The sequence below is a fragment of the Staurois parvus genome, unplaced genomic scaffold (genome assembly GCF_062004578.1).
Source record: "Staurois parvus isolate SC_StPar_1 unplaced genomic scaffold, SC_StPar_1.0 ptg000607l, whole genome shotgun sequence".
Taxonomy (NCBI): Eukaryota; Metazoa; Chordata; class Amphibia; order Anura; family Ranidae; genus Staurois; species Staurois parvus.
Window position 1 is genome coordinate 1491278 of NW_028318403.1, and position 27089 is coordinate 1518366.

Below are 27089 nucleotides of genomic sequence, written 5' to 3' on the forward strand. Positions count from 1 at the left end.
TCCCGATGTACACAGGTGAAGGTCAGTGCTTCCTGTGACTGTACGTGCAGCCTTGTGCTGCCATCTGTTGGCATGTTACACGACTAGTCTTGAAACGTTTTGATACCACCTCGTACATACCAGTGAAAAGCGTTTTTTACAAATCTAGTGGAAATTAGTGAAGACTGGATTGTTTGACTGAATCCATTTTATTCTCTACATAGGGTTCTTTGGTCTTTCTCATAAGTGGACTGGTAATTCTGGGATATGCATCCTCTCTCAGTAACCATTCCACATACCAGGGAGTGGTGAGAGATGTCTGTGGACCAGCAATTGGAAAACTATGCGGAATCTGCTTCATATTCAACCTGTTCATGATATCTGTGGCTTTTCTCCGTGTGGTGGAAGATCAGCTGGAAAAATGTGAGTTACCCTTCTAGGTAATTGCTTTAAAAGACAAGCAGACTCATTTACCAAAGTTAAGAAGGATGTGCAGAAACCAATGTCAATCAATGAATAAGTGTCCTTCATTATTCTGAAATACTTAAAGCTGCTTGTTTTTCCGAATTACTGCACTTTGCTCCTAATAATAATGTTTTTTTTTTTTGTTGTAAAAAAGGTTATGTAGAACTTATTAGAATCTGATCACACATACGGTCTAAGGCAGTGATGGCGAACCTTTTTGAGCCCGAGTGCCCAAACTGCAACCCAAAACCAACTTATTTCTTTCAAAGTGCCAACACTGCAATGAAACCTGAATATCGAGCTTTTGGTTTAGAAAAAACAACTCGTACAGTAGTGCAAACTAATTAACAGTACAGGGATGACCAGAGACTGCGGACACAGTACAGGGATGACCAGAGACTGCGGACACAGTACAGGGATGACCAGAGACTGCGGACACAGTACAGGGATGACCAGAGACTGCGGACACAGTACAGGGATGACCAGAGACTGCGGACACAGTACAGGGATGACCAGAGACTGCGGACACAGTACAGGGATGACCAGAGACTGCGGACACAGTACAGGGATGACCAGAGACCGCGGACACAGTACAGGGATGACCAGAGACCGCGGACACAGTACAGGGATGACCAGAGACCGCGGACACAGTACAGGGATGACCAGAGACCGCGGACACAGTACAGGGATGACCAGAGACCGCGGACACAGTACAGGGATGACCAGAGACCGCGGACACAGTACAGGGATGACCAGAGACCGCGGACACAGTACAGGGATGACCAGAGACCGCGGACACAGTACAGGGATGACCAGAGACCGCGGACACAGTACAGGGATGACCAGAGACCGCGGACACAGTACAGGGATGACCAGAGACCGCGGACACAGTACAGGGATGACCAGAGACCGCGGACACAGTACAGGGATGACCAGAGACCGCGGACACAGTACAGGGATGACCAGAGACCGCGGACACAGTACAGGGATGACCAGAGACCGCGGACACAGTACAGGGATGACCAGAGACCGCGGGCACAGTACAGGGATGACCAGAGACCGCGGGCACAGTACAGGGATGACCAGAGACCGCGGGCACAGTAGAGGGATGACCAGAGACCGCGGGCACAGTAGAGGGATGACCAGAGACCGCGGGCACAGTAGAGGGATGACCAGAGACCGCGGGCACAGTAGAGGGATGACCAGAGACCGCGGACACAGTAGAGGGATGACCAGAGACCGCGGACACAGTAGAGGGATGACCAGAGACCGCGGACACAGTAGAGGGATGACCAGAGACCGCGGACACAGTAGAGGGATGACCAGAGACCGCGGACACAGTAGAGGGATGACCAGAGACCGCGGACACAGTAGAGGGATGACCAGAGACCGCGGACACAGTACAGATGACTGCTGACCTTTGGGGAGGGAGGGGGAGCGGGTACCTGAATTTGACAGGTACCCGCTCTTACTTCCGCAGAGTTTTTTTTTTTATCTTACCTGTTCCTTTATCCAGCCGCGTGCTGTCTTCCCGGCTTCTGTAGTGTGGGCGCTCGTCGGACAGCCGGATGCCCAGTGCGCATGCGTGAGAAGCGCTGCGCTTTGTGATTGGTCCGGCGGCTTCTGGGATCTGTCATGTGTCCCAGGTACCGCCTTACCATTCACAAAGAGCACTGCTTCTTGCGCATGCGCACTTGGGACCCGGCTGTCACGCACACTACAGAAGCCGGGAAGACAGCGCGCCGCTGGATAGAGGGACAGGTAAGGTCCCACTGCAGAGCTGAGCGGCCGGCCCGGTATTCTGACACGGCGGCGGTGGAAATACCAGACCGGCCGCTCTATATTCGCTCCATAAGACGCACTGACATTTCCCCCCTTTTTTGGGGGAAAAAAAGTGCGTCTTATGGAGCGAAAAATACAGTATTCTCCTGGCGTGCCCACAGATAAGGCTCGGCGTGCCGGCTGTGGCACGCGTGCCACGGGTTCGCCATCACTGGTCTAAGGTCACTTGGCTAATCAAAATTGGATTTTTTTTTTTCTACATACTTGCCTGTAAAATCCATTTTTTGGAGTACATCACGTGACACAGAGCAGGCTATTCATGACTATGCGGGTTATAGGCCACCTATTGGTGAATGAACACTGGCCGACCAATCAGAGAGGAGGTCCTTACCTATATAACCCCTCCTATAAAGGAAGTACTTCAGTTTTTTTTTTTTTTTTACGCCAGTGTCTGTATGGTGGATGGTCACTGAAAGTGTTGCTGTGCTCTTGGAGAACACTTGAAAGCAGGGGCGGACTGACAACTCATGGGGCCCCCGGGCAATAGGGGATCATGGGGCCCCTGTGTCCTTGCCCAAACTCAAAAAAGCCTATGAAAAAGGTACCAGGGGCATCTCATGGGGTCCCCTACTGACCCCGGGCCCTCGGGCAGTGCCTGAGTTTCCAAATGGTCAGTCCGCCCCTCCCTGAAAGTCCAGAACGGTTCAATTAGAGAATCTGACTTTAATTGGATCCATTCGTAAAGCTGTGAGCCAAAATGGATGGTACCCGAGCCTCGCTGGATAAGGAGAATAATCCTCAAGGTTTTGCTTGTAATGCAGCCTTATGGTGCTGGACTCCATGCAGATAGAACCCTGTGCAGTTTTAAATCTGACCAAGGCAGTGGCCCCTCTTTTTGAAGGTCTGTATGACAATGCTCGCTGTGAAGGTTGGTACCTGACAGAAGTCGGTGACCTGCGGCAGGACTGGTTAGATATCCCTCCCCTTTTTTTTTTTTTTTTTCTTCCCCCCCCCCCCCCTCCTTTCTGTAAAGAGAAACAAGCAAAGCTCAAAATTGGAGGTAAAGGAAGAAATGTTCCTATACAGGATGTACTTACTTTTCCATTGCTTGGCACAAAAATTTATGTAGAAAAAAATCCAATTTTCTTTATCCTACATCATGGGACACAGAGCAGACTATTCATGACTGTGGGATGTCCCAAAGCAATAAGACATTTTGAGGGGAGGGTGACACCATAATGGCCCCCGTCAATAATACCTCAGGACCTACTCGGCTGCCTGCTCTCTTGCCCCTATAGAATATCCCACTCTGTGTCCCGGCCTCAGGAGATTCCCCAGCAGGAGCCCACGTGTGTCCAACTTCCATTTCCTGTCGTTACTGCGCATTCGCACACGCTTCAGCTGTACTCCCCTCTTGTGGCTGAAAACAAGAGCAAGCACATCTCTGGAATCATTATGAGCACTCCCCCTGGTGGAAAATCAGTCAACACCTCCTTTTGCCTCCAATTTAGAGCTTTCTTTGTTTCTCTTTACAGAGAGGAAAAAAAAAGGAAATAGCTTGACTTCCATCAGGCACCAACCTTCACCCATCACGGTGGGCATTGTCATACAGACCTTCAAGGACTCAGTCCCCATGCTGAGGGGCTACCGCCTTGGACCCGTATAGCACCCCGCTGGCAGTGCCTTGGTCAGATTTAAAACTGCAAAGGGTTCCATCTGCGTGGGGTCCAGCACCATAAGGCTCCATTGCAGGCAAAACCTTGAGGATTCTTCTCCTTCTCCAGTGAGGCTTGGGTACCATCCATTTTGGCTCACAGCTTTACGAATGGATCCAATTAAAGTCCCTGATTTTCTAATGGAACCGTTCTGGACTTTCAGGTATGCTCCAAGAGCACAGCAACACTTTCAGTGACCATCCACCTTACAGACACTGGCGGAAAAAAAATGCAGTATTTCCTGTATAGGAGGGGTTTTATAGGGGAGGACCTCTTCTGATTGGTCAGCCAGTGTCTATTCACCTCTAGGTAGCCTATAACCCACATAGTCATGAATAGCCTGCTCTGTGTCCCATGATGTACGATAAAGAAAAATGTGTCTTGTGTTTTTTATTTTTATTTATTTTTTGTTTTTTTTTGTAGCACAATACTTTTTTGCACTGTAAGGCTCCATGTACACAAGCCTACCCTGACCGCCGGCTGCAGTTTTGCAATTTTCCTGCAGTTGACTGTCAAAACGTTCCTATCCTGAATGCAATTCTTCCACGTTCAGGAGAGGGAGGTTTAACCTCATCTAAACACGGCAGCTCCTAAACTCAAGCCTATGTGTACATGGACATGTAGGCTTTTATGGAGTGGAGTTTAGGAGCTGCTCGTGTACATGAAGCCTAATTCTTGAAAAGACTTATCAATTCATGGCTTAGTTGATCTAAAATATGCCCTGGTAACTAATGGAGAGTTACAACCTAGCAAGTTTGTATGTCTCTAAGGCTCTGTGCTGTAGTTCTTAGGTCTGTGCACCAGTGAGTCATTTTGAGGATATTCCCCTCCTGCTGGAGTTTTTAATTAATTTTCTAGAAAACTCAGGAACACCCCAAGGTGGACAGGGACATGGTCCATAAACTATGGAGATCTTGGAACAGATGACTTGAATGTCAATTTCTATTTGCAACAAAAATACAACTTTCTGATGATCAGGCTCTTGATAGTTTATTACCTCCCTGGCAGTATTCCTGAGTGTAGCTCGGGGTAAAGTTTCAGCACCACGAGCGATAACCCCCGAGCTACACTCGGGAATACCTTGCAGCACTTCTCCGGGATTTCTTCTTCACTTACCTGCGCTCCCGCGATGTCCCCCTGCAGTGTCCCCTGCAATGTCCTCCAGCCGATGCCGGCATCTGTCTTCTGGGTTCTGTTCCCTGCGACGTCTGGACGGAACTGGCGGGAAAATTGTAAAAGTGACATTCACTAAAATCACATAGTAAAACATTCCTGTATCATCGAACCATTTCACGTACATTTTGTCCCTGGTGCTTTGTCCTGTGCCCTGCCTGCATTTTTATCGTTCTTTCTGCCTGGAAACTGAGAAATGTCCATGGTGTCCAAAAATCGTCCCTTTATGTCAAAAGTGGTTTTAGACCAGCTAGAGAACAGCGTTGGTAAATTAGAATCACTTGCAGAATTGAGTGATAATGATTCGTGGGGAAATTTTTCAGCAGACACTGAAAACGATTTTGCGACTTTGCTCAGTGATGTGCGAACTTGGCACTCTATTTCAAATTTCAGTGTTTTTGGTTTGATTATATTATTGAATTAAATTTATTATTATAATGATTTTTATGGCTATTTATTAAATTATAATTTATGATTCTGTGTTTCAAATTTTAACATACCCGGGATGTTTACTAGACTCTGGTTCGGACAGATTTCAGTGAGTTATTCCTAAAAATTACAGCCTACAATAAAAAAATACATATTTCCATGCAAAAAAAAAGGTACCGCTGTGAGCACAGAAATATATGGACATAATCAGACCGCTAGGGAGGTTAACATTGAAGGAAGAATCTATTTTCAGGAAAATGACATTAAGTCTAACTCTCCTAGTGATCACAACTGTATTTAATGATAAGTCTACCCATGAATGATGACACATTCTTATCAGGTTTGGCCTCCTTTTTAATGCAAAGCCTGGTGTAAAATAATTACTAAGAAAAGGAAAAAGTAGCTTATACATAAAGATGAATTGACTGTTACATAATCTCCCTTTCTTATATTAAGTTCTTTTAAAGGCTGGTTCTTCTTTATGGGAACACTGAAAAATTGAGCTCTTACATTTTACACCACTGTGTCCAGTACTGAAGGGCCCTTTGCAATCTCTTCCTCCCATCCAATGTTTTCAGTTTTTTTTAAATGTGTTTTAATGCTTTTTGAGTGTGTTTTATAACAGACAGGGTATTTTTCACATACATTTTGGTTTGTTCTTCCCTATGCAGTATGTGACTCTATCCATGCAAACCTGACCATGAATGGAGTGGGTGAAAGTTTCCAGCCATGGTACCTTGATCCAAGATTATCCATGAGCCTCCTCTGCCTCCTTGTCATCCTCCCGCTTTCCATCCCCAAGGAGATCAGTTTCCAGAAATACACGAGGTGTGTCTGTACTGAGTTCTGTCATACATTATTTTATTTATTTATTTTTTAACTTGCAACATCCAGCATACAGTAAAAGTCAACTTTAGTAACAGAACGACTAAAGAACGATACAATGTGACCCAGTAGACACTGTAATGATAGCTATGAGAGTCTTTTAAAAATTCAGCTTACTGTGTGGTGTCTCATTCTCCATATACTATGCAAAGTCCTATTCCAATGGCCAATGTGCCCTGCCCAAGGGTGCTCTAGTGGCTCCATGTGCTCTGTCCACATTAGTGCTTCAGTATGCACTATCCATGAGTGCTTTAGTGAATTCAAGTCATCAGGATCCTCAGTATGCAATGCAGGGATTTTTCAACATTTTTAACAGCTCTTCATAAGGCATGAAAGAGTAATCTTCCTTATTCCTCCTGCGCAATACACCTCTATGGTCACCACTACCTTCTGAAAGGTCTGACACCTCGTCTTTCCAAAGCCTGCTTGGACTAATTTACTGAACAATATCAGGATCCCTGCAGTATGGTAAAGGGTATATGTAGTAAAAAAACAAACAAACTCATAACTAGGGGCCACATATGCTGGTAACCAATATTCCTACTGCTGAAACCTGACAAAGGTTTCAACTTTTACAGCCTCTGATGTTTTTGGAGTTGTTTTGATATATGATACATGTATCGAGCCTGACCATATAGGATAGTGGTTGTCTACAAACGACGCTTTGTGCATGTACCTGGGCAATCTACTGTAGAACCCAGGATTATTTGTATCCACAGTTGGACACATTTTGATGAGGTGTGTGTGTGTGTGTGTGTGTGTGTGTGTGTGTGCTTTTAATTTAATCTTTTCATACACTTTACACTGGGCATCTTGGCCCAAACCAACTATGTCCGTTACTAACATGTGAGGCCACTGGATGTACTGTAAACTGTATAATAGCTAGAGCTACATGCAGCATACAGCACTGTGTTTTGTGTGTGAGCCAAGATCTTCCTGTCTCAGACCCGGTACGCAATATTCTGTCTGAGCAGTGCTCAGCCATTCATAAAAAGTGATGTATTTTATAAATGAAGACAAAGCTTTCTCTGATTGGCTGGGTAGGAAAATCATGTCAGGTGGCAGGGTGTTCCAAATTCAGGGTGCAGAGAAGCTAAGGCTCTCAGTCCCATAGTGGTCAGGCAGGCAAATGGACCATTGAGGTGGATGGAAGAAGACCTGAGAGTGTGGGAGGGTCTGTTGATATGCAGATGTTCAGAGAGGTAAGGAGGAACAAGATTACCTCCGCTACAACCAGTCGCCTCACTTCTTAGTGCGAAACCTAGTTCGTTTGGGCCAGCTTGGCCCAAATGAACTTTGTAAAATGTACTAAAAAATGGAGTTCAACTTTAACCAGTCCATGAGGACTGTGTCTTCAAAATTCCTTCCTAGTAATAAGGTTTTACCACTGAGAACCTCCCTAAACGTTACCAGTAAGAAAACCACTACTGAAAACAAAAAAATGGAATTCTACCTTGCAGCTGAGTCCAGCACTAGAGTTATGTCTGAACAATAGATCGCATGACCCAGTGCTACCTGAACCATAAATCTAGGTTCACACTAGTGCTTCTGCATAATCATACATTGTCCCCTTAGCAGAAAAACACCCCCAAAGCAGAATGTTTCCACCACCATGTTTGACAGTTGGGATGGTGTTCTTGGGGTCATAGGCAGCATTCCTCCTCCTCCAAACACGGCGAGTTGAGTTAATGCCAAAGAGCTTGATTTTGGTCTCCTGACCACAACCATTTCAACCAGTCCTCTTCTGCATCATTCAGGTGTTCAGTGGCAAACTTCAGACTGGCCTGGACATGTGCTTTCTTGAGCAGAGGGACCTTGCGGGTGCTGCAGGATTTCAGTCCTTGTTGGAGTAGTGTGTTACCAATTGTTTTCTTGGTGACTGTGGTCCCAGCTGCCTGGAGATCATTGACAAGATCCTCACGTGTAGTTCTGGGATGATTCCTCGCTGTTCTCATGATCACTGACACTCCATGAGGTGAGATCTTGCATGGTGCACCAGACATAGGGAGACTGACCGTAGGTTTGTGTTTCTTCCGTTTGCGAATGATTGCACCAGCTGTTGTCACCTTCTCACCAAGCTGCTTGGCGATCGTTTGGTAGCCCAGTCCAGCCTTGTGTAGGTCTACAATCTTGTCCTTGACATTTTTGGACAGCTCTTTGGTCTTTGCCATGGTGGAGAGTTTGGAATCTGATTTGTTTGATTGCTCCTGTGAACAGGTGTCTTTTTATACAGGTAACAAAATGAGATTAGCAGCACTCCCTTTTAAGAGACTGCTTCTATTCTTAGCTTGTTACCTGTATAAAAGACACCCGGTAGCCATAAATCCTACTGAATGATGGGGAATCAAATACTTATTTCCCTCATGAACATGCAAATCAGTGCATAATTTGTTAGACATACATTTCTTTTGAATTTTTTGTTGCTATTCTGTCTCTCGGTGTTACAATACACTTACCATTACATTTTTTTTTTTTTAAACATTTCTTTGTGAGTGGGCAAACATTCAAAATCATTAAGTAACAAAGATATATAAGTGAGCACTAAAAACTATGAGCTGCTGTACACTGAAAAGGCACCAAAGAACCTTTAGAACCACTGGTAATGTAAAGGTAACTGAAAGTGACAGTAATTATTATACATAAAAGTGACTGTGTGAGATGCCAAAGTCTATGTATATAGATGGATGAAGTAAAACATCCACTGTGCGTCTTCTGGTGATCAAATTACACACTCACCAGATGCATAATGCCAATATGCATATAGAAACATATATAATCTCCATGGTTCAGTGAAGCCGTCATACAGGCACGTCTACCATCTCTGGACTTCCCTCTGGACACATCTATCCTTTTGGGGGACCTTCTGGATCATCTGGTTGGATACAGCACCTCTAGACTCCCTCCTCTGAGGGCTCTGTGGGTGATGGACTCAGCAAGAGTCCCAAAAAAGGCGCCAGAATGTTGTGATATAGTTTTATGAAGTAATTTATTGATCCAAAATTAACAGAAGCATAGTAGGTAAACGAAAAAAACTGACCATGAAAAGGTTAAAGATGGCCACCGGCCCATGTGGGGACACGGTGGCGTGATGTCTGGACTCCGCAGCTCTTTCATTTACGCGTTTCGAGCTAAAAGCGCGTATTCATAGGGTGTGTGCTTGCAAGGAGTCAGACATCTGGTATCTCCAATTTATAGCCTGCGAATGGCGCATGTCTATTGAGTAAGATAGCTATAAAAGATGTAAAAATAGCCTGAAAGTACATTGGTGGGCACCAATACAGCAAGAGACTAAAAACCACGGATAATGTCAACTGTTGTCAATAAAACAGTTGATATCGAACTCCATATTGAGTCCCCTTGGATATGAGGTATCCAATTCGAATATCCGTCTAGATTCTTGCTGTGAAACAGCCCTCTATTTGTTAATGCCTCTCCAATGTGTTTTGGTAATCTCTATCCCTACAAACTTGAGGGATGAGGGGTCTCTATTGTGACAGACGGTAATGCTTGGATAATGAATGTTCTGTAAATCCCTTTTTTATGTTACTAACATGTTCTCTTAAGCGGTCTTTTAAATTTCTTGTCGTTCGGCCCACATACTGCTTGTTGCAGGGGCACTGGAGTAAATACACATATTTGCTATTGCATGTGATGAAACTGTCTATTATATGTTCTGCCTGTTGATGTTGAACTGAAGGTCTCCAGTCTCCTTTTTCTGGTATTATTACAGTGACATTTTACACACTTATTACATGGGAAGAACCCTTTTAGCTCTGCAAAGAAGGTGGTGTTAGTAGGGGGGTTGATCACATTTGGAGCTATTTTATTACGTAAAGACATGGATTTCTAAATGTGATCTCTGGCCTATCCGGCAAGAAGTTAGATATGTAGGGTCTGCTTTTAGACCGCTTTGTGTTGTATTGAGAAGTTTGTGACAAAGGGACAAGATTTGGGTGGTCTCTGCTTAATTTCTTTGTTCAGAATATTCTCTCTATCAATCAAAGCCACTTTATTAATGACATTATTGAGTATAGTCTCATCATATCATTTTTTCTGAGAATCGTTTTAAGGATAACTGCCTGGAATAAATAGGTATCGATATTAGTGCAGTTTCTCCTGATCCTGAAAAATTGACCTCTTGGGATATTTCTTAGCCAGATGGGGTGGTGACAACTATTGGTGGGGATGTAACTATTTCTGTCTGTTGACTTGAAGAAAGATTCAGTTACAATCCTTCCTCCTTGATTAAACAATGTCAAGGAAATGTACACTCTGGGTGCTGTATTCATATGTTAATTTAATATTAAGTGTATTGTAGTTTAAAGTGCCAAAAAAATTTATCAGTGCTTGCTCATCCCCATTCCAGATTAAAAATATATCGTCTATAGAATGAGAGCTCTGGCCAGTCTGTTCTGTATATTATATCCTCCTCTCACCTGGCCATGAACAAGTTGATTTAGCTCCCATTGCAACACCTTTCTTTTGTAAATAAAATTGGTTGTTAAACCAAAAATAGTTTCTGGTCATCGCAAATTCCAAAAGCTCAAGTATAAAAATTATGTTTTATTTCATCCATCTATATACATAGACATTGGCATCTCACACAGTCACTTTTATGTATAAACGTTACTGTCAATTTCAGTTACCTTTCCATTACCAGTGGTATTTTTATGCATATTTAGCACTTGCTATTGTGACTACAGAACACATTTTTCCATTTATTGATGTCCATTTTTGGATGCTTTTTATTTCAGAATAGCGCTGCGCCTTTGTCAGTTTGAAACATTCAAAATCAGCAGGGGATCAAATACTTATTTCATTCACTGTACAATGATCAGTTTTTATTTATTGATGTAAAACCTTTACCCGAAAAGAAGGATGTTTCTGTATCTGCTTGTGTGAGATTTGTTAGTGTATCTAAATCTGCTAGTCAATCTAAGGCCTCATACACACAGGACTTGCGCCTACAGCCACATTTTGCAAATATGTTTAGGCGTTTCAAGCATTTGAGCATTCATTCATTCAATATTGGCCACAGGAATAAATGAACACTCAAACGCTAAACACTCTTATTGTTTAGGCACATGTACATGCATTTGGGCATGGTCAGCTTTTTTCTTTTTTTTTTTTTTTCTGCACACGCTGGTGGTACATTTTAACTTTATACGCACTGCTCTAAAGTCCCCTAACATGACTGTAAATGCCTATTTGTGTGTATATTGCTACCTTCACAGGGGCCACTTGATAATGCTGGTCCCCTGTGGTTGCCCTCGCCTTTTGTAAGCCTTCTGACACTCTGTTCAGACATATTTCAACAGTATGAAATAATAATGCAAGAGACACAATTCTTTAGTACCTCTATATTAGACTTGTTCAAAAGAGTAGGCTACAGGAATAATGGGTTTAGTATTCGGAATAATACAATGAGCAACATTTTACAGGTTTAAACACAGGAGTAGTAAGCTTCAACAAGTTTAGTTGCAACACCAGCAGCAAGAGGGGGAAGAAAGGCATGCTAACTTATCAACTCTCTCTAGGCCACCAGTGCCACAATTAGGAATGCAGAGAATTATATACAGTAAATGTATACTCTGGCATAAATAGAAGTACCCTAAGTTGAATAACAATGGCCTTTAGAAGAGAAGTCCCCTTTTAGCCTGAGATTGCAACTCGAGTCTTGTGATGTTTCCTAATATGGTGGTTTCTGCTAGCCATGGTGGGGCCCATAACCATTAATGACTACTGGTAAGTTAAACAGATAAGCCATGGTACTGCTCAAAGCAAAGATCTCCTGATGCTACAGTGCATCGGTGTCTTCATGCAGTGTTTTTCTAGAGTGATGACAGAGCGGTTGGGCATTCGCCAGCTCACCAATCCTATGGATAGCACGGTCTCCTAGAATTCTTGGTCAGACTCTTGGCTGTTAGCAGGGATGTGCAGAATTACCGTTTTGATAGTCTGTCAACGCAGTGTGCAAAGATGTGAAGAACGGACAGCGACAATCCTGATGCAGAGAAGATGATGTGATCCCAGTGTAACAATCGGCATCACTGCTGTGCTGAACTGATGTGTAGAGTCCCACAGCAGTAGGCCAGCAATCTGTCTCTGGAGAAGAACGGTAGTCCCTCTGTGTTCAGCCCTGGATCCCACACCTAGATAGAGAGACGGACGGTCCCTTGTCAAATATATCTGCTTTCCCAGCATCCTTCTTGATCACTAGCTCTCTGGTAGTTGTAGTTCAATCAGCACTCAGAAATATAAGATGTATTGGCTATAGGACTACAGGTCCACTGACGTCCCGAGGCAGGTGCGGGGGGTGCGCGCCGCACCGAGTGACACCGACCGCAGGGGGTGACACCGGACCCGCTCCACAAAAAGGTAAGTTGTAAAGCAAGCCAACGATCCCCGCAGGATGGATCAGATCTGCGGATTGAGCATAATGGATCGGAGTGCATGACCTGTGCATGGCCACATAGGCTAACATAGGAGTGCAATTAAGAGGCTGAAAAAACACCTTTTAATCTATAAATAAAATGTTTTTTGATTTTTTTTTTTATTTTTTATTTTTTTTTATTTTTTATTTTTTTTTTCATCCTGTGCATGAGGTCTTACATTCCCCCCCAGATGCACTGTCAGTCTGGGGGGGGGGGGATGCAAGTCCTCATGCACAGGTCCAAAGGTGCCCCTTCATCCAGAGTAGGGGCACTCTAATACAGGAGGTGTTACTGGTCTGATCGCCAGTTGAAAATATAGGGAAAAGGCCTAAAAAGAGACTAATGCAGTCACCACATCTAATTATTCGTAAGCTGCAATATATTACAGTTTAGGTTTTGGGTTTACTACTGCTTTTAAGGTTTGTTTTTTGACCTTGGCCATGAAGGGGTTGAAGTGGCAGCACACTATAGTACAAATAGTTTTGAAAAACTCTCAATGTAGACCTGGATGCACAGTTGATCTAATTGTGCCTTTTTTAGACCTACTTTTATAAAATTTCCCATCTTTTGGCCCTAATATCTCTGTGGAAAACATAGCGATTAAGGGAAGCAAAAAGAATGCTGTCAGGGCATATCGCTAGGGCATCTTGGTCAGATGGCTTTAGGGTATGATCATTCAGTACATAAGTGAATTTAATTTTAGTATAGAGAATCTAGGTCATTCCTCCCTCTTCTAGATTTCATATGTATTTCTTTAAGCAGTGATTTGTCCCAAATACGAGTGGAAACCCAGAGATGTGACCCATTTTTCTGAGTTTATACGTATATGGCATCATTATGTATGGCACTGCTTGCAGATTACTTTAAAGCACTTCACGGTCTTATTTCCGCATTTACGTTTTGCTCACCCATGTGGCTGCAGCTGTGTTGCTCGTCCATGCAATGCTCAATGCCACTTTTGTACTTTTTTTAAAGTGCACTTGTCTATGAATAGGATTGGGTGCTATAGTGTGGGTTGTGTGTGTGGGGTTTTTTTTTTTTTGGGGGGGGGAGACACATGGCAATTAAAAACCTGATTAGGGGTTATAACCCTCCCTTACTCTGTCCAGAATGGGAATAACGTTTTTTGCCTTTAGTTCAACTTAAGCAAGAGATTAGTAATACAGTATAATAGGATTCAGCTATTTAATAGTGACCCCTTCCATTGCAGAATTCCCACCCCTAAGAATCCCTCATATGGGACCCTTGTTATGATGTTGTATGGAATATTCATCCTTGAGATTTGCACTAGTCCTCAGCAACTTTCCTTTGTAGCTCTGCCATAAAGGATGTCTACATTTTAAAGAGACGCCATCATTCTAAAAAAACGAAAAAACAAATTGCAGGTGCAGCAAAGAAAAGGTTTTATAGTGTTCCTAAACCCAGGACCCTGCATTCACTATATCTGGTCTCCCACAACACACAGAACATGGAAATGCAATTCGTTTAGTAAATATAAATTGCTAAATACCTTTCTCATCAGCAGTATATAACAGTCTTGTGACCTCTATCAGTGTCTGGCTGAGCACTGGTTAATCTTGTAGTTTTTAGTTTCCTCTGACTATCCTAAGAGGCTGCATGACCCTTGACCCTCTGTCCGGACAGTGCTGATGTTTCCCTGTGCTGATCACCTACACCCTCCCAAAAAAAACTAAACTCTCTAGCAATACACACCAAACAGAGCATGTGCAGACTTGGCATTGCTGTGACAGATGGATTGGGGGCAGTGGAAGAGAAGTCAGGATCTAACAGCCTTTTTACACAATGTGGAGGATTAACCCTGTAGGTTCCACAGTGAGTATAACAAGCAGGTTTTACTGCATATACAGACTGATTTTACTGTTGTGGGTTTAGTAACTATTTTTAAAGTGGTTGTAAACCCTTGCATATGTAGCACTACCCCCTTGGGAGTCGCTAGAAGACTTGGGTCCCCCTATAGTCCTGCACAGCTAGGCATCACACATCTTCACAAAAGCTTGCATCCAGAGTCCGAATTCAGTCCTTGAGCATTGGTTTTGTTTATTTGGGGGATTTGAACTGGGATAGGGTTAAGGGTGTACAAGATGTCCAAGGGTACCGATGAACTGATAACAACTTCCTGGAACTAGACCCTAGATGAACTTCTCCTCTTCACCCATCAATCTGGAGGTATCCTTGAACAGGGTATCTCCAGTTTCTTTCATTTTAAGAGATGAACAGTCACTGGCAGGTGCTCCTTCCCCCTATCCGCCCAGGGGGTGTAGATGTACTTGCTACTACCAGGCCTGCTCCTTCGCTGCCATACAAGTGGTCCTCTTTCAGGAGGCTGGTGAGCTCTGAGCTTTCCAGCTCCAGGCCTGCAGGTAGGTTCCATCCCACTGGGCCTCCTCACAGCCTCCTTCCTTCAACCTCACATCTTCCACCCGAACTCTCCTGCCACTGAGCTGGCTCCAACAGTTTTAAGGGTGTCCATCCCCTTGCCAACTTCTGGTTGCACTTTGTGGGATCCTAGCCAATCCCCAACAAGACACACCTCAGATCCGCCCACTGCCTCTAGGGCTTACCTCCAAAAGCCTAGAGGGGGAAATTCCAGAGGGGCTGACCTGCAGAGCCTCTCGGCCCTGACCACAATTTGACACCCCCTCTGGCTATTACCCCAGGGCTGCTGCTCAGCCCCTGTCTAACCATTAGAGTCTAGCTTCCTCTAGCTAAAGTAAGAGGGTGCTACACATATATCCAGGTAAGTGACTAGCCTCAGGTAATATACAGGGTTGAAGCAAATCCTCCTACATAAATTGTACCGGTTTATCTGCAGTATTCTCTTCTCTACATCCATTCAATGTTCAGAATTTATAAAGTTTGTAAAGGGGTGGAAAGCTGAAACTGCAGATTTCAGTAAGGAGACTTTTTGAGAGCTGATTGGAGGGAAGAGCTGAGGCTGTCAATCTGCTGGAGGTCCCTCCAATGTCACCATTTTTATCTCGGTGTGAGGAAAACGTGTCCGAAGTGACTCAGGCAGATAGCAGAGGAATGAAGCAGCAGACAGAAATGACACTTGGTGCTCTTGATTGAGACAAGTACACACTATAGAGGGATATGCTTTGTTCACATTTTAATGTCTGAGGTTTTCTCCTGTTTTTACTGTGTTTTTTCTTTCCATATACTCCTTTGTATTGGCCTGCAACATGCCTCTGACCTTGCTAGGAAAGTAACACTCCAGAAGGTGTCCATTCCCTAGCACAGCCCCCTTCCTTGTGCATCATAGCCTTGTCCTCTTCTGGAATGTCTAATTACATTGTGTTGGCCTTGCTCTTCCATCCCTTCCTTTATCTTCTTATGTAACCATTTTATGTAGCAGTCAGAGGAGAATCGAAGGGGAATACTGTAGAGTGTCACCTGAGTGACAGCTCTGAGTCTGCTGACACCACATCCAAGATGGCGGTGCCTAGCAGTAGTCTTGGGGCTTTTGCATGTATAGACACTGAAGACCAGGGCTGGACTGACAACTGATGGGGCCCCCAGACAATAGGGGATTATGAGGCCCCTGTGTCCTCGCCCACACTCAAACCAAACCCAAAAAAGCCTATGAAAGGTACCAGGGGCATCTCATGGGGGCCCCCTACTAACCCCAGGCCCTCGGGCAGTGCCCGAATGGTCAGTCTGCCCCTGCTGAAGACTTTTACATACTAAAGAGGTTAAATCCTTACATATACTGAGCAGTGAACTGAGTGTAATCTGAGACCTGGGGGAGGGGGAGGGAAAGGACACCCCCCCCCCCCCCACCAGAAAAGTCTGGTATCAGCATAGACTTTCAGAATTGAAGCATGCAGGTGTCAAGGTCCTACCTTTCCTCAGACCTTGTGCTGCTCCATGTGCTGGCATCCATCTTAGGCGTCTGCAAAGCATTATGGGATCCTTTATGCTTTCAGCCCTCTGCAGCTCCTCCCCCAGGAGGTGGCGGCTTATCACATATAAGTCTGCTGTTTGTGGCTGTCCATTGCATTCGTGTCCTGTCTGTTGCACAGCAGCAAGCTCCTGTTTAGCTACTCATTGCTTTCCTGGATACCGACTCAGCTTTGGCTAAGTCTCCTCCTGGCTTCTGACCCCAGCTCTGGCAACCATTCTTCCTGGCTCCTGATCCCGGCTCTGGCAACCATTCTTCCTGGCTCCTGATCCCGGCTCTGGCGACGATTCTTCCTGGCTCTTGACCCCGGCTTTGGCTACAATTTCCACTGTTGGACTTGCATAGACTCTTGTCTTATTTTTATATTAATAAACCTACCTTTAATTGCACCTCCTTGTGTGTCTGGCTCCTCGCTCCCTGACAGCAGGTAGCAGAGGAACGAGAAAGCAGACAGAAATTACACTAGGTTATTTGGACCACGGCAAGTACAGTTACAGAAGAACATGCTATGTTCATTATACAACCACTGTAAAATACAAATATAATCTTATAAGAAGATTGTTTTTAAAATAAATGGCCTGTTGACTCTCTAAGTGTTTAATACTGGAAGACCGTAAGGGGCAAGCAAGAGTAGGAGTGGTAGCCAAGAAAAGGTGGGACCCAAAATTAGCAGTGGGATCCATCCCTTTGTAACTCAACCACTGGTTTTAAACAAACTAGATATCTCCTTTTTTAATAGTGATGTCAAAGAAAAATGATTATTTCCTGTAGTTTAGTATAGATTGCGTAATACAGAACTCATACATTGGTAAGAGATTCTCATTTATCACTTTAACTATGAATAGCCCTCTATCACAGTAAGTATATAATATAAATAGTTCATTTTTTTTCTATTCTAGTTAAGCTTAACTTTAAGGTATTGAGAGCAATCAATCTCAGCTCTTCATATTCTCTTCAATTAACGCTTTTCTTATATGTCAAAAGCTTATAAGATGGTTTCCTGAAGTGTCATGTTTAATTCTATATCTGTGCGCTTCAATGTAGATTAGTCACTACTCTTCTCATGGAATATAATTGTGGTATTAGTCTACAGTCATAATTCGGTGATTAACCAATACTTGACCAGAGATTTAAAGTGTTACTTAACCTACAACAGTAAAACCAGTCTGCATATGCAGTACAGCATGCTTGTTATACTCACTGTGGAAACTAAGGGGTTAATCCTCCACATTGTGTAAAAAGGCTGTTTGATCCTGTCTTCTCTACTCCTCCTTGTTCTAATGCCCACGTCTTATCTCCTAATAAGACAAACTGAACCTGTAGCCATTCTGCACATGCTCAGTTTAGTGTGTATATTGCTAGAGGTTTTTATTTTCTTGGGAGAGTGCATGTGATTAGCACAGGGTCAATCAGCACTGTCCAGACAGAGCTCAGGGGTTCTGCTTCCTCCTAGAGCAGAAAGAGAACTCCTCCTACAAGCTTTAACCAGTGCTCTGCTGGACACTGATAGAAGTCATAAGACTGTTCTAACTGCTGATGAAAAAGGAATGTAACAGTTTATATTTACTAAAATAATTGCACTTCCGTGTTCTGTGTACTGTGGCAGACCAGATATAGTGAATGCCGGGTCCTGGGTTTAGTAACACTTTAAGGACCAATATTATGAAAAATGTTGTCCACTTTCAGCTTTATTTGGTAATACATGTGATTATATCATTCAGTGTATGGATTTCCTTTTAATTTCATATGCTTTTATACTGTAGCATATATTTTTTCTATGGTAAAAAAAAAGTGACCATACACAAAAAAAAGATATTTAAATCAAAAATCCCAAATCAAAAATATAATGTATTGCACTTTCCAGTCCTTAAATGAGACGGCTGTATTTGTTCTCTCCCTTTTTTTTTTTTTTTTTTTTTTTTGCCAGGCCTTTCCCCTTTTATTTTCAATCGATAATCCAGCAAATAACACTCTTTCCCTAGTTGGCTATGCTCACTCCTTTATTTGTTTCTATGGAGTGAACCATGGCTATAACCCAGGCTGGATTTCTATGTCTGCCTTTTGTTCATTGCCATTACATTAGAGATCAGTAGTTTACTTATCTCTAGTCTAATGGCAATCTTTGCTTTCTGTTCAGCTCATGGGAATTGACAAGGACATGGAATTTCTGGCATTTATGTCAACAGATTATTATTTGTACTTTTGCACTAGTAAGCTGCAATATTTTTTTTTTTTTTTTTTTTACATTTTGGGTTTAGTTATACTTTTGTATACCTTTTTTAAAAAATGACCTCCTTGCATAGCACCTTCGATTTTGATCCCAGCACGGATTGTGTGCGAGACATCCCCCTTTCTACCAATCCCAATGTTTCTTCTGTGGCTCTTTAATCCCTTGCCTGGCATTATAAGGACAAGAAATTCATAGTTTGTGACTATGATAAATAAGCAAAAGGAGCAGTACATATCTAAAAGCAACCAAATCTAATGTATGCCCAGGGCTTTTTTCAGCAGGAAATCCGGGGAATACAGTTCTGGCACCTCCCAGCACTAAATGTATCTAGTGCCAAGGGGTGCTGGGTTATGTTGGAAGGTCTATTGATTCTGCCTGCTGGGGGGTCTATTGTTAGTGGGGATCTATTGGGGGGGGTATAGTTGCTAGTAGGGAATCTTTTGTTGCTGGGGGGGTGAATTGTTGCTAGGAGTGGTCTATTGATGTTGGCTACTGGGAGACCTATTGTTGCTGGTGTGGAGCTATTGTTGCTGGGGGTCTATTGCTGGCTGCAGGAGATCTATTTTATATATATATATATATATAATATATATATATTTTTTTTGTTATTCGCAAATTCCATACAAAATTTACATGTCGCCAAACAAACAGTAAGTCTTGTGCACACCTAAATTTGTGCAAGTATTGAATACAGACCAACTGGGGCCTTTGTGTAAAGCCTTGTTGCATATTAGTACAATATGGACATGGCAGTAATCTCTCTAGCTGCTTTCTACAGAGTACGTTTGGGGATTCTTTTTTACAGTTGACATCACTGGTATGTATGAATAAATTCCTGACGTCCTAATATGTAGTTTTTCAAAGAAGCTGTACATTTTTAGCATCCAAAAGCTGTATTTCATCTCCAGACAAATGCCTAGGCTGAGGTAATTCTGCTGCAGGTAAGATCAAGCATTTCCTTAGTCTCCTCACCCACCATGATCAGAATGCAATATTGGCTGTGTCATCTCTGAGCCAGCATATCAGGAAGTAGAAGCTGAACCTGGATGATGCCTGAACAAAAGTGGCTCTGGCTTTCTCGAGAGAAAAGCAGACAAAGGTATTGTCATGGGGAGTATGGTGATCTCTATGAAGATGGCGACCCATTATGGCTCAGTGAGCTGCTGTACGTAAGTGTGTTTTGTTACTGCTCTGGTGATGCACTACTTGAGAGGGTCTAGAATGCTCACCCAGTAACCATGTTGTCCATGTAGTGTGTAGACTCTACACACCAACAATACAATGGAAGATGACGGTAAAAAAATGACCTCAGCTTCTGCTCCTCCTAAGCAATGCCCTCCTGACATGTTTTGCACCACCCCGGGAGATTAGTCCTAGAGGTTTAAGACTAAGCCCTGGGGCAGGACGAAACATGTAAGGGCATGGCTTAGAAGCTGAAGCTTAAGCGGTTTCTCACAATTCTCTTACATTTAGCTGTTGTGTGGCGTCTTCACACTACATGACCTATGAGCAGGTATAAATACATGGTGTTACATCTGCACCTTAATTGCATGGATCATGAAATAATACATCTGATGCTAGGTCCATTTCAACATTTGCCAATGGATGTGTAATAAAGGTCCTAATGAACAGTAGTATTAGGTTTATTAAAATGAGGTTCTGGTTATTATCACTCCTCTACATTCAAGAAGAAAGTGTAGGAAAGCTCTGATGCACACAAGTAATTAGGTCTATTAAAAGGAGGTCCTGGCTGCCACTGGCTACATTCAAGAAGGAGATGTATGGAAGCTTTGATGTACACAAGTAGCTATGGTTATTAAATGGAGGTCCTAGTTATCACTGGCAACATTCAGGAAGAAGCGGGCTCCTACCTATGTTGGTGAGGAATCGGTATCCAGATATATACATACTTTTTGGGGAAGTATAGAAACCCTACTAGACCTTGGAAACTGCTGCTGTGTAGCTGCATGCAGAAAGGTGGTCATTGTTGCACCCTTGTTGTTTGGGGGATAGGATGCCCTGGTGGACCCACTATTAAGAGCTATTGAGGGGGTTGTCTTGCAGGATACTGGTTGCAAGGGGAAGAAAGTGCTCCTTGGTGTCTACAATTCTGAGCAACAGTAATGCTACACTCGAAGCACAAGAGAGAATGTATTCTTGATCTAAGGAAACCTGAGGGTTTTAGAATAAAAGGGCTCCTACAGTAAGAATGTGGAGCACCACCAATAACTGGTGGTCTTATGTTCATTCATAGGTTCAATGAAAACCTGTGAATATAAAGGTAACCTTCCGTGAAAACTGTGTCAAAATCATCATGAAATTCCGAGAAAGTTCAGTTTTTGTAAACCCTTATACCCAGTGAAGTGACTGTCCTCCGAGATGAAACCACTCCTCCTACATAAGATGTACCTGTCTATCTGCAGTCTTTTCTCTACATCCATTTCAAGTGATGAATTTTTATAAAGCTTGTCTGAGAGCTCAGAAATAGAGGACAGAGAGCTGAAGTTACTCTGCAGAGCTCAGTGAGGAGAACTCTTGAGAGCTGATTGGTGGGAAGGGACACCCCCCCCCCCTCCATACAGCAACAGAGGTTAGGATGGCAATCAGCTGGAGCGCCTTCAGTTGTCACCATTTTTCTCTTGGTGTCAGGAAAACTTGTGACTTATGCTGATAGCAAAATAACGAATAGGCAGACGGACGATGACAGTCAGAAGAGCTTCTGCTCATTTACTAAGCTCTGGAGCAACTGCACTTTCAAGTCTACTTGCCTTTAGTAAATCAACCCCAAAGTGTTCCTAATTGAGACAAGTACACAATATAGAGGGACATGCTTTGTTCATATTTCATGTGTTGAGGTTTACAACCACTTAAAGTAGGCCATAAACCGATTAAATGCGTGTTTTTGTTTTTTGTTTTTTTTTTATGGCCCTGCCGACACAGCCTGGCTCCACTTTATTTTCTGTCTATTTCAGCTGAAATATGTTAACGGTGACTGCAGCCAATCGGATGCATGCAATGTTTGAGTATTCTGACAGCCAGTGGTGCTGGCTGTCAGAATACAATAACCAGCAAATGGAAATTCCATCTATTCCTGCCTGATTGTGAGAAACCAAGGACTTCTTATGTTCAGTCCACTGGGCTGAAAGAGAAATATTTGTGTATGGGCAACTTTATATCCACCTTTCCTGTGTACACAGGACTAACCATTTGGTTAATGAGGCTGACCATCACTAAGGTAAGTGAGCAGTAGGGTGGCTTGGGAAGCACAAAGGGATCAGACTAAGCTTGACATTTGCCAGTAACGTGGAGATTAGAATATAATATCTGCCTATATTTCTGGATCTGTTGATCACTTTCAATGTAGCTTTTACCTTCAGGTAATCTCTGCTTCATCATGTGCTAAATATTCAGTTGAGCACTTGATTTATTGCAATGCAAGGGTGTTAGCTGAATTTGGGCTCCTGACTTTCAGGTTGTGCTCCATTTATTTTTTTTTTCTGTGAAATGTAAATCTGCATCTGACTTTCATTAAGCAAATACTTTGTATTCCATGTAGAACCTCTACCTCAGCATTTAGTTCCCATATTGATGAGACATAATTCAGCTTAATGTGGCTGAGACTCTGATCGGATTTCTGTCCTCCAGAAACAAATATTGATAGTGATTTAGGTGATTTTAGCAAACTGTCTTTGTACTGTATCCTGAGGAAATTCAATCATTTTGGGCCATCAGTTATAAATTAATAACCATGAGTGGAGAAATAAATAGTCTGGGAAATCCATCCATAACCAAACAAACCCCAAAGTGTGTGTGGTTTTTTTTTTTTTTTTTTTTTTTTTCTTTTCCCTAGAGTTTTCAATGTTCATACTCCAGAACTGTCACCTAAAGATGTGCATGACGGACAAATGTGTTTTGGGTTTGTTAAAGTGAAAGCTTTACTCGTTTGTCTCCTACCCAGGGGCGGACTGACCATTTGGAAACTTGGGCACTGCCCGAGGTCAGTAGGGGGCCCCCATAAGATGCCCCTGGTACTTTTTTTTTTTTTTTTTTTTGAGTTTGGGCAAGGACACAGGGGCCCCGTGATCCCCTATTGCCCAGGGGCCCATGAGTTGTCAGTCTGCCCCTGCTCCTACCCCTCTCCACTGCCATGTTTGGCTGCTTTTGGGGGGGAGCAGGTAACTATTTTTGACAGGTACCCGCTCCCACTTTCGGCTCACTTCGCTGCGGAGAAGTGAGCCGGAAGTTTGGCCACCCTCCTTCCTCCTGCAGTCTCCTGGGAACTTTCCAAGGGAACTTTGGACCAATTAGGAGGCACAGCGTGACTCTTGCATGTGCAGTGGGCACTATGAAGCCCCAAGCTGTCACATCCTGGTACCCACAGTTGATATGCCGGCGCCATGAAGGAGAGAAGGGACAGCGCAGGTGAGCACATCATTGGATTTTTTTTTTTTTTTTTTTTTTTTTTTTTTTGTACCTGCTGACTTAATAAACACAAACCAGCTGGAACTCCACTTTAAGGTCTCGTTCACACTTGACTTTATTTCTAACTCTTGCCAAACGATCCTATAGCATTTGACAGGCGTTCTGGAAGCTTTTTTAACACTCCTCAAATGCTCCCCAAACGCCCTATGCAGAGTTTTGAGGCATTTGGTAGGCGTTTGCCAAGCATTAAAACTGCACCACAAATGCCTGTAATGAAGTTAAATGGTATTAACACTCCGCAAACGCCTCACAACCACACCGCACATGCCTGCCAGGCGTTTGAGGAGCGGCACCATAGACTTGAATGGGAGGCTTCAACTCCTCCTGACTCCTCATGAGGCGCTAGTTTTGCCGCAATGATAACACTTCAGTGTGAACAGCACTGTGTGCTGCCATGTGCAGAATTTTCATAGGCGTTTGAGAAGCGTTAAAATTGCTTCCCAAACGCCTGTCTGATGCCTGCTGACAGAGCTAGTGTGAGCGTAGTGTAAGTTAACCATTTTGTCATTCGTTATGTTAGAATGCGTCGTTTCGGAATTCATTTTGTATATGCAGATTTATTTTGTATATTCATTATTTTCAAATCGATTCAAATTTCAGAAGATAGCTGTATTTATTCTAGTCTACTATTATATTCAATTTAAATTTTTTTTTTTTTTTTCTTATTTTCGATTTTTATTTCATTCTTTTCTATTTTGTTTTAATCAATGCTATTATTTTATATTCTATTTTTAATTTCTATTTGCTTCCTTTATTTTCTATTCCATTTTTATTCTATTCTATAAAGCAGCACAAGTAGGAATCATCCTTTATTAAACTTTTTATACCTTATTGCCTTTATTTTCTATTCCATTTTTATTCTAGTCTGATTTATTCTTTCCTTTTTCTATAAAGCAACCGAAGTAAGAATCCTCCTCTTATTTCACTTTTTATACCTTTTTACTGTATATATGTTTCCATTCCAAATTCAGATAATTAGTTTCGTTATTTATTTCAAATTTGTTGCAATTCATTAGTATTGTGATTCGGAAATTCGGCTACATCCAAATAACGAACATTCTGTCCAAAGTTTGATTGATAACTAAAAGAATCGCACATGTCTACTACATGTCATTCACATAAATGCTTTATTAAATCGCAAGTTGCAAACCCGGATTAGGTATATATTCAGTAAAGTAAGTGAGGTCAGGTACAGACAGGACATAGAGAGAGACATTGGTGGAAGTGGCAGCAGAGGAGGAGTACTGTGGAGGTTCTGGAGGAGTTTTGTCGCAAACGATAATCTAGAGGTGTTTCCACTATGGAGTCTGTCATCAGCGTATAGAGGTGTCAAGATCACTCAGATGGCCAACTTCCCTGCAGGAGAGCGCTGCAAAATCTTATGCAATAGTTTGACCTACCATTCCAGGTGGTCAATTATCTGTGGTGAGTGGGGCACTGGAGGGGGAGCACTAATTGGAGCACTAATTGGAGCACTACGCACAGAGAATTGCTATGGATAAGATTTACTATTGCATCATTCAATATGCACACTGGACCCGGATGAGTGTTTCTTTTAGTTTTTTTTTGTTTTTTTTGGAACTTTCCCAATATTATGAAAACATAAAAATTCCAAAAACTAGAATGTGTGTGTGTGTGTAACATAAAAAAATTATATAATACAAATTCACTATATACATAGGTTTATGGTATTGTATATAATTTTTTTTTTTTTTTTTTTTTTTAGCACCAGTGATGTATAAGCACCTGGTTTTTAAATATCGGGTCATCTAGGACTTGGTCACTGAGAGGAGGGATACAATTGCCAGCACGCGGGGTATTATAGCACATGCTGGGACTATTTGTGGAGCAGGGAGTTCATTTAGTTTATTTACAGTAGTTTTTAGGAAAGGTAGGGCAGCATTTTTATGCTTACACATTAAAGTAAAATGTCAACCCTTACTACCTGTTTGAGGAATAAATGCTGACAAGGTTGTGAAGCATGGATAATGATGCTGACAGCCATTTTTTTTTTTTTTTTTTTTCAACAATAGCTTTCATATTGTGATCCTTGTGACGGGTGCAGCGTCAGACCCCAGCCCTTCCAACCAACTTGTGACCGAAGGACTAGCCAATCTAAAACCGCGCTGTCACTTGCGTAACAATGCCACTCTCAACTGCACCCTGCACAAAGATTTCCAGCTCACTGGTCCCCAATCTAGGTGCCAACAGCCTGAGAGCGATTGTTACTGGGTCAGGTTAATTACGCAATTAACCCTTCACACTGCCACCACCACCTTTTTACAGAGAAGGAGGAAACTCACAAATCTTAGCAGTAACACTATGATGTTTGAATAAGCGTCTGTATACACCCTGTCACTGCAGACAGATGTATCCAGAGGTTTTAAAACACACAGTAGCACTCTTCAGAGACAGGGATTCCTAGTTTGCATTAAAGAGCTTTAGAAACAGTTCAACACTTTTCAGAAAATAGGATTTATTACTAAAAAGGTCAAAATGGTGCAATAAGCATATTTTACAGAGCACAAGAAACAGATAAAGGAAGAAGTTTAAGAAGGTAGAATATTTGCAGAAGTCCAGGTTTAAGCAGTGTTCAAGTGTCCGAACAAAAGGGTGCCTTTTCTCCCAAAGTTGGTTGCTGATATTAAAAAGGAGAATCTCTTCATCTTCACCTCCAGGCCTGACACCCTGTTTTATAGTCCCCCAGCAGGGGGTGTCTACTGAAGCCAAGGGCCAATCACCTCATTTGGGGAGGGGGTTTAGGCAGAGACCCAGGCTGTGACCCAAATCCCTCGCAAGTTTATACCATGGCTAATAACCTTCCATAGGTACATGTAGCATCATATCCACTGGTAGGATAATCTTCAGAATTGTCTGCTGAATGTCCAGACACTAGATATGACATATCTGCCTGTGACGGTTAAAGAGATTGCTTTCTGCTCTCTGGTAGATGTTATCTAGGGGTGTAAGGTATCAGGTGACTTGTATTAAAATGTCCTACCTGAATATATGCTTTGTTTTATTGTACTTTGTTCCTGTCGGGAGTTATGGAGTTGTATGAAAAAGTGATTTCAGTGGAATGTACGTTTTTACTGCTACTCAGGAATGCTTTCATGTCCAGTGACTGACTGGTTTATAGCTTTACGACCAGGCTAAGGCAAGAGCCTGACAGACACCCTGGAACAAGCTAATTGGGTTTATAACCATGAAGCATATCCAGCTGTGCACTCCTAAAATCAGCACACACACACAGACCATATTCCATTCAAAGAAAAGGAGGGGGACAGTGATATTTGCAGAGTAAGAACCAAATTATGATTTGTCATTATCCATATCTGTGCGCATAATTATCACAATCCTGACAGGTTGTTCTTTCTATGTGCCCACCTGTAACTCTTGCTGAGGCTTTTTCTATGGCCTTTCCACTGTAGGGTGTTTTTCATGGTATGCACCAGTTATGTATCACTTTAGGAAATTGTCGTATTTTCGAAATCATGAGACCATCAGCTGGACTATCCAATAAAGATAGCCTTTCCTAGTGATTCTTCCATGTCAATGGTGCCAAACCCTTAAAGGTACAATGTTTTTCCACC

General features: G+C 42.7%; 1 protein-coding gene across 1 annotated transcript in view; it reads left to right on the forward strand.

Annotated features, from left to right (window-relative positions):
* Window positions 1-27089, forward strand: part of SLC38A8 (solute carrier family 38 member 8) — an 86264-nt gene that overhangs the window by 20770 nt on the left and 38405 nt on the right. Inside the window, exons 2-3 of the mRNA XM_089692861.1 lie at window positions 204-402; window positions 6215-6371. Of these exons, the coding sequence (XP_089548987.1) occupies window positions 204-402; window positions 6215-6371 (356 nt within the window). The remainder of the gene's footprint in view (window positions 1-203; window positions 403-6214; window positions 6372-27089) is intronic.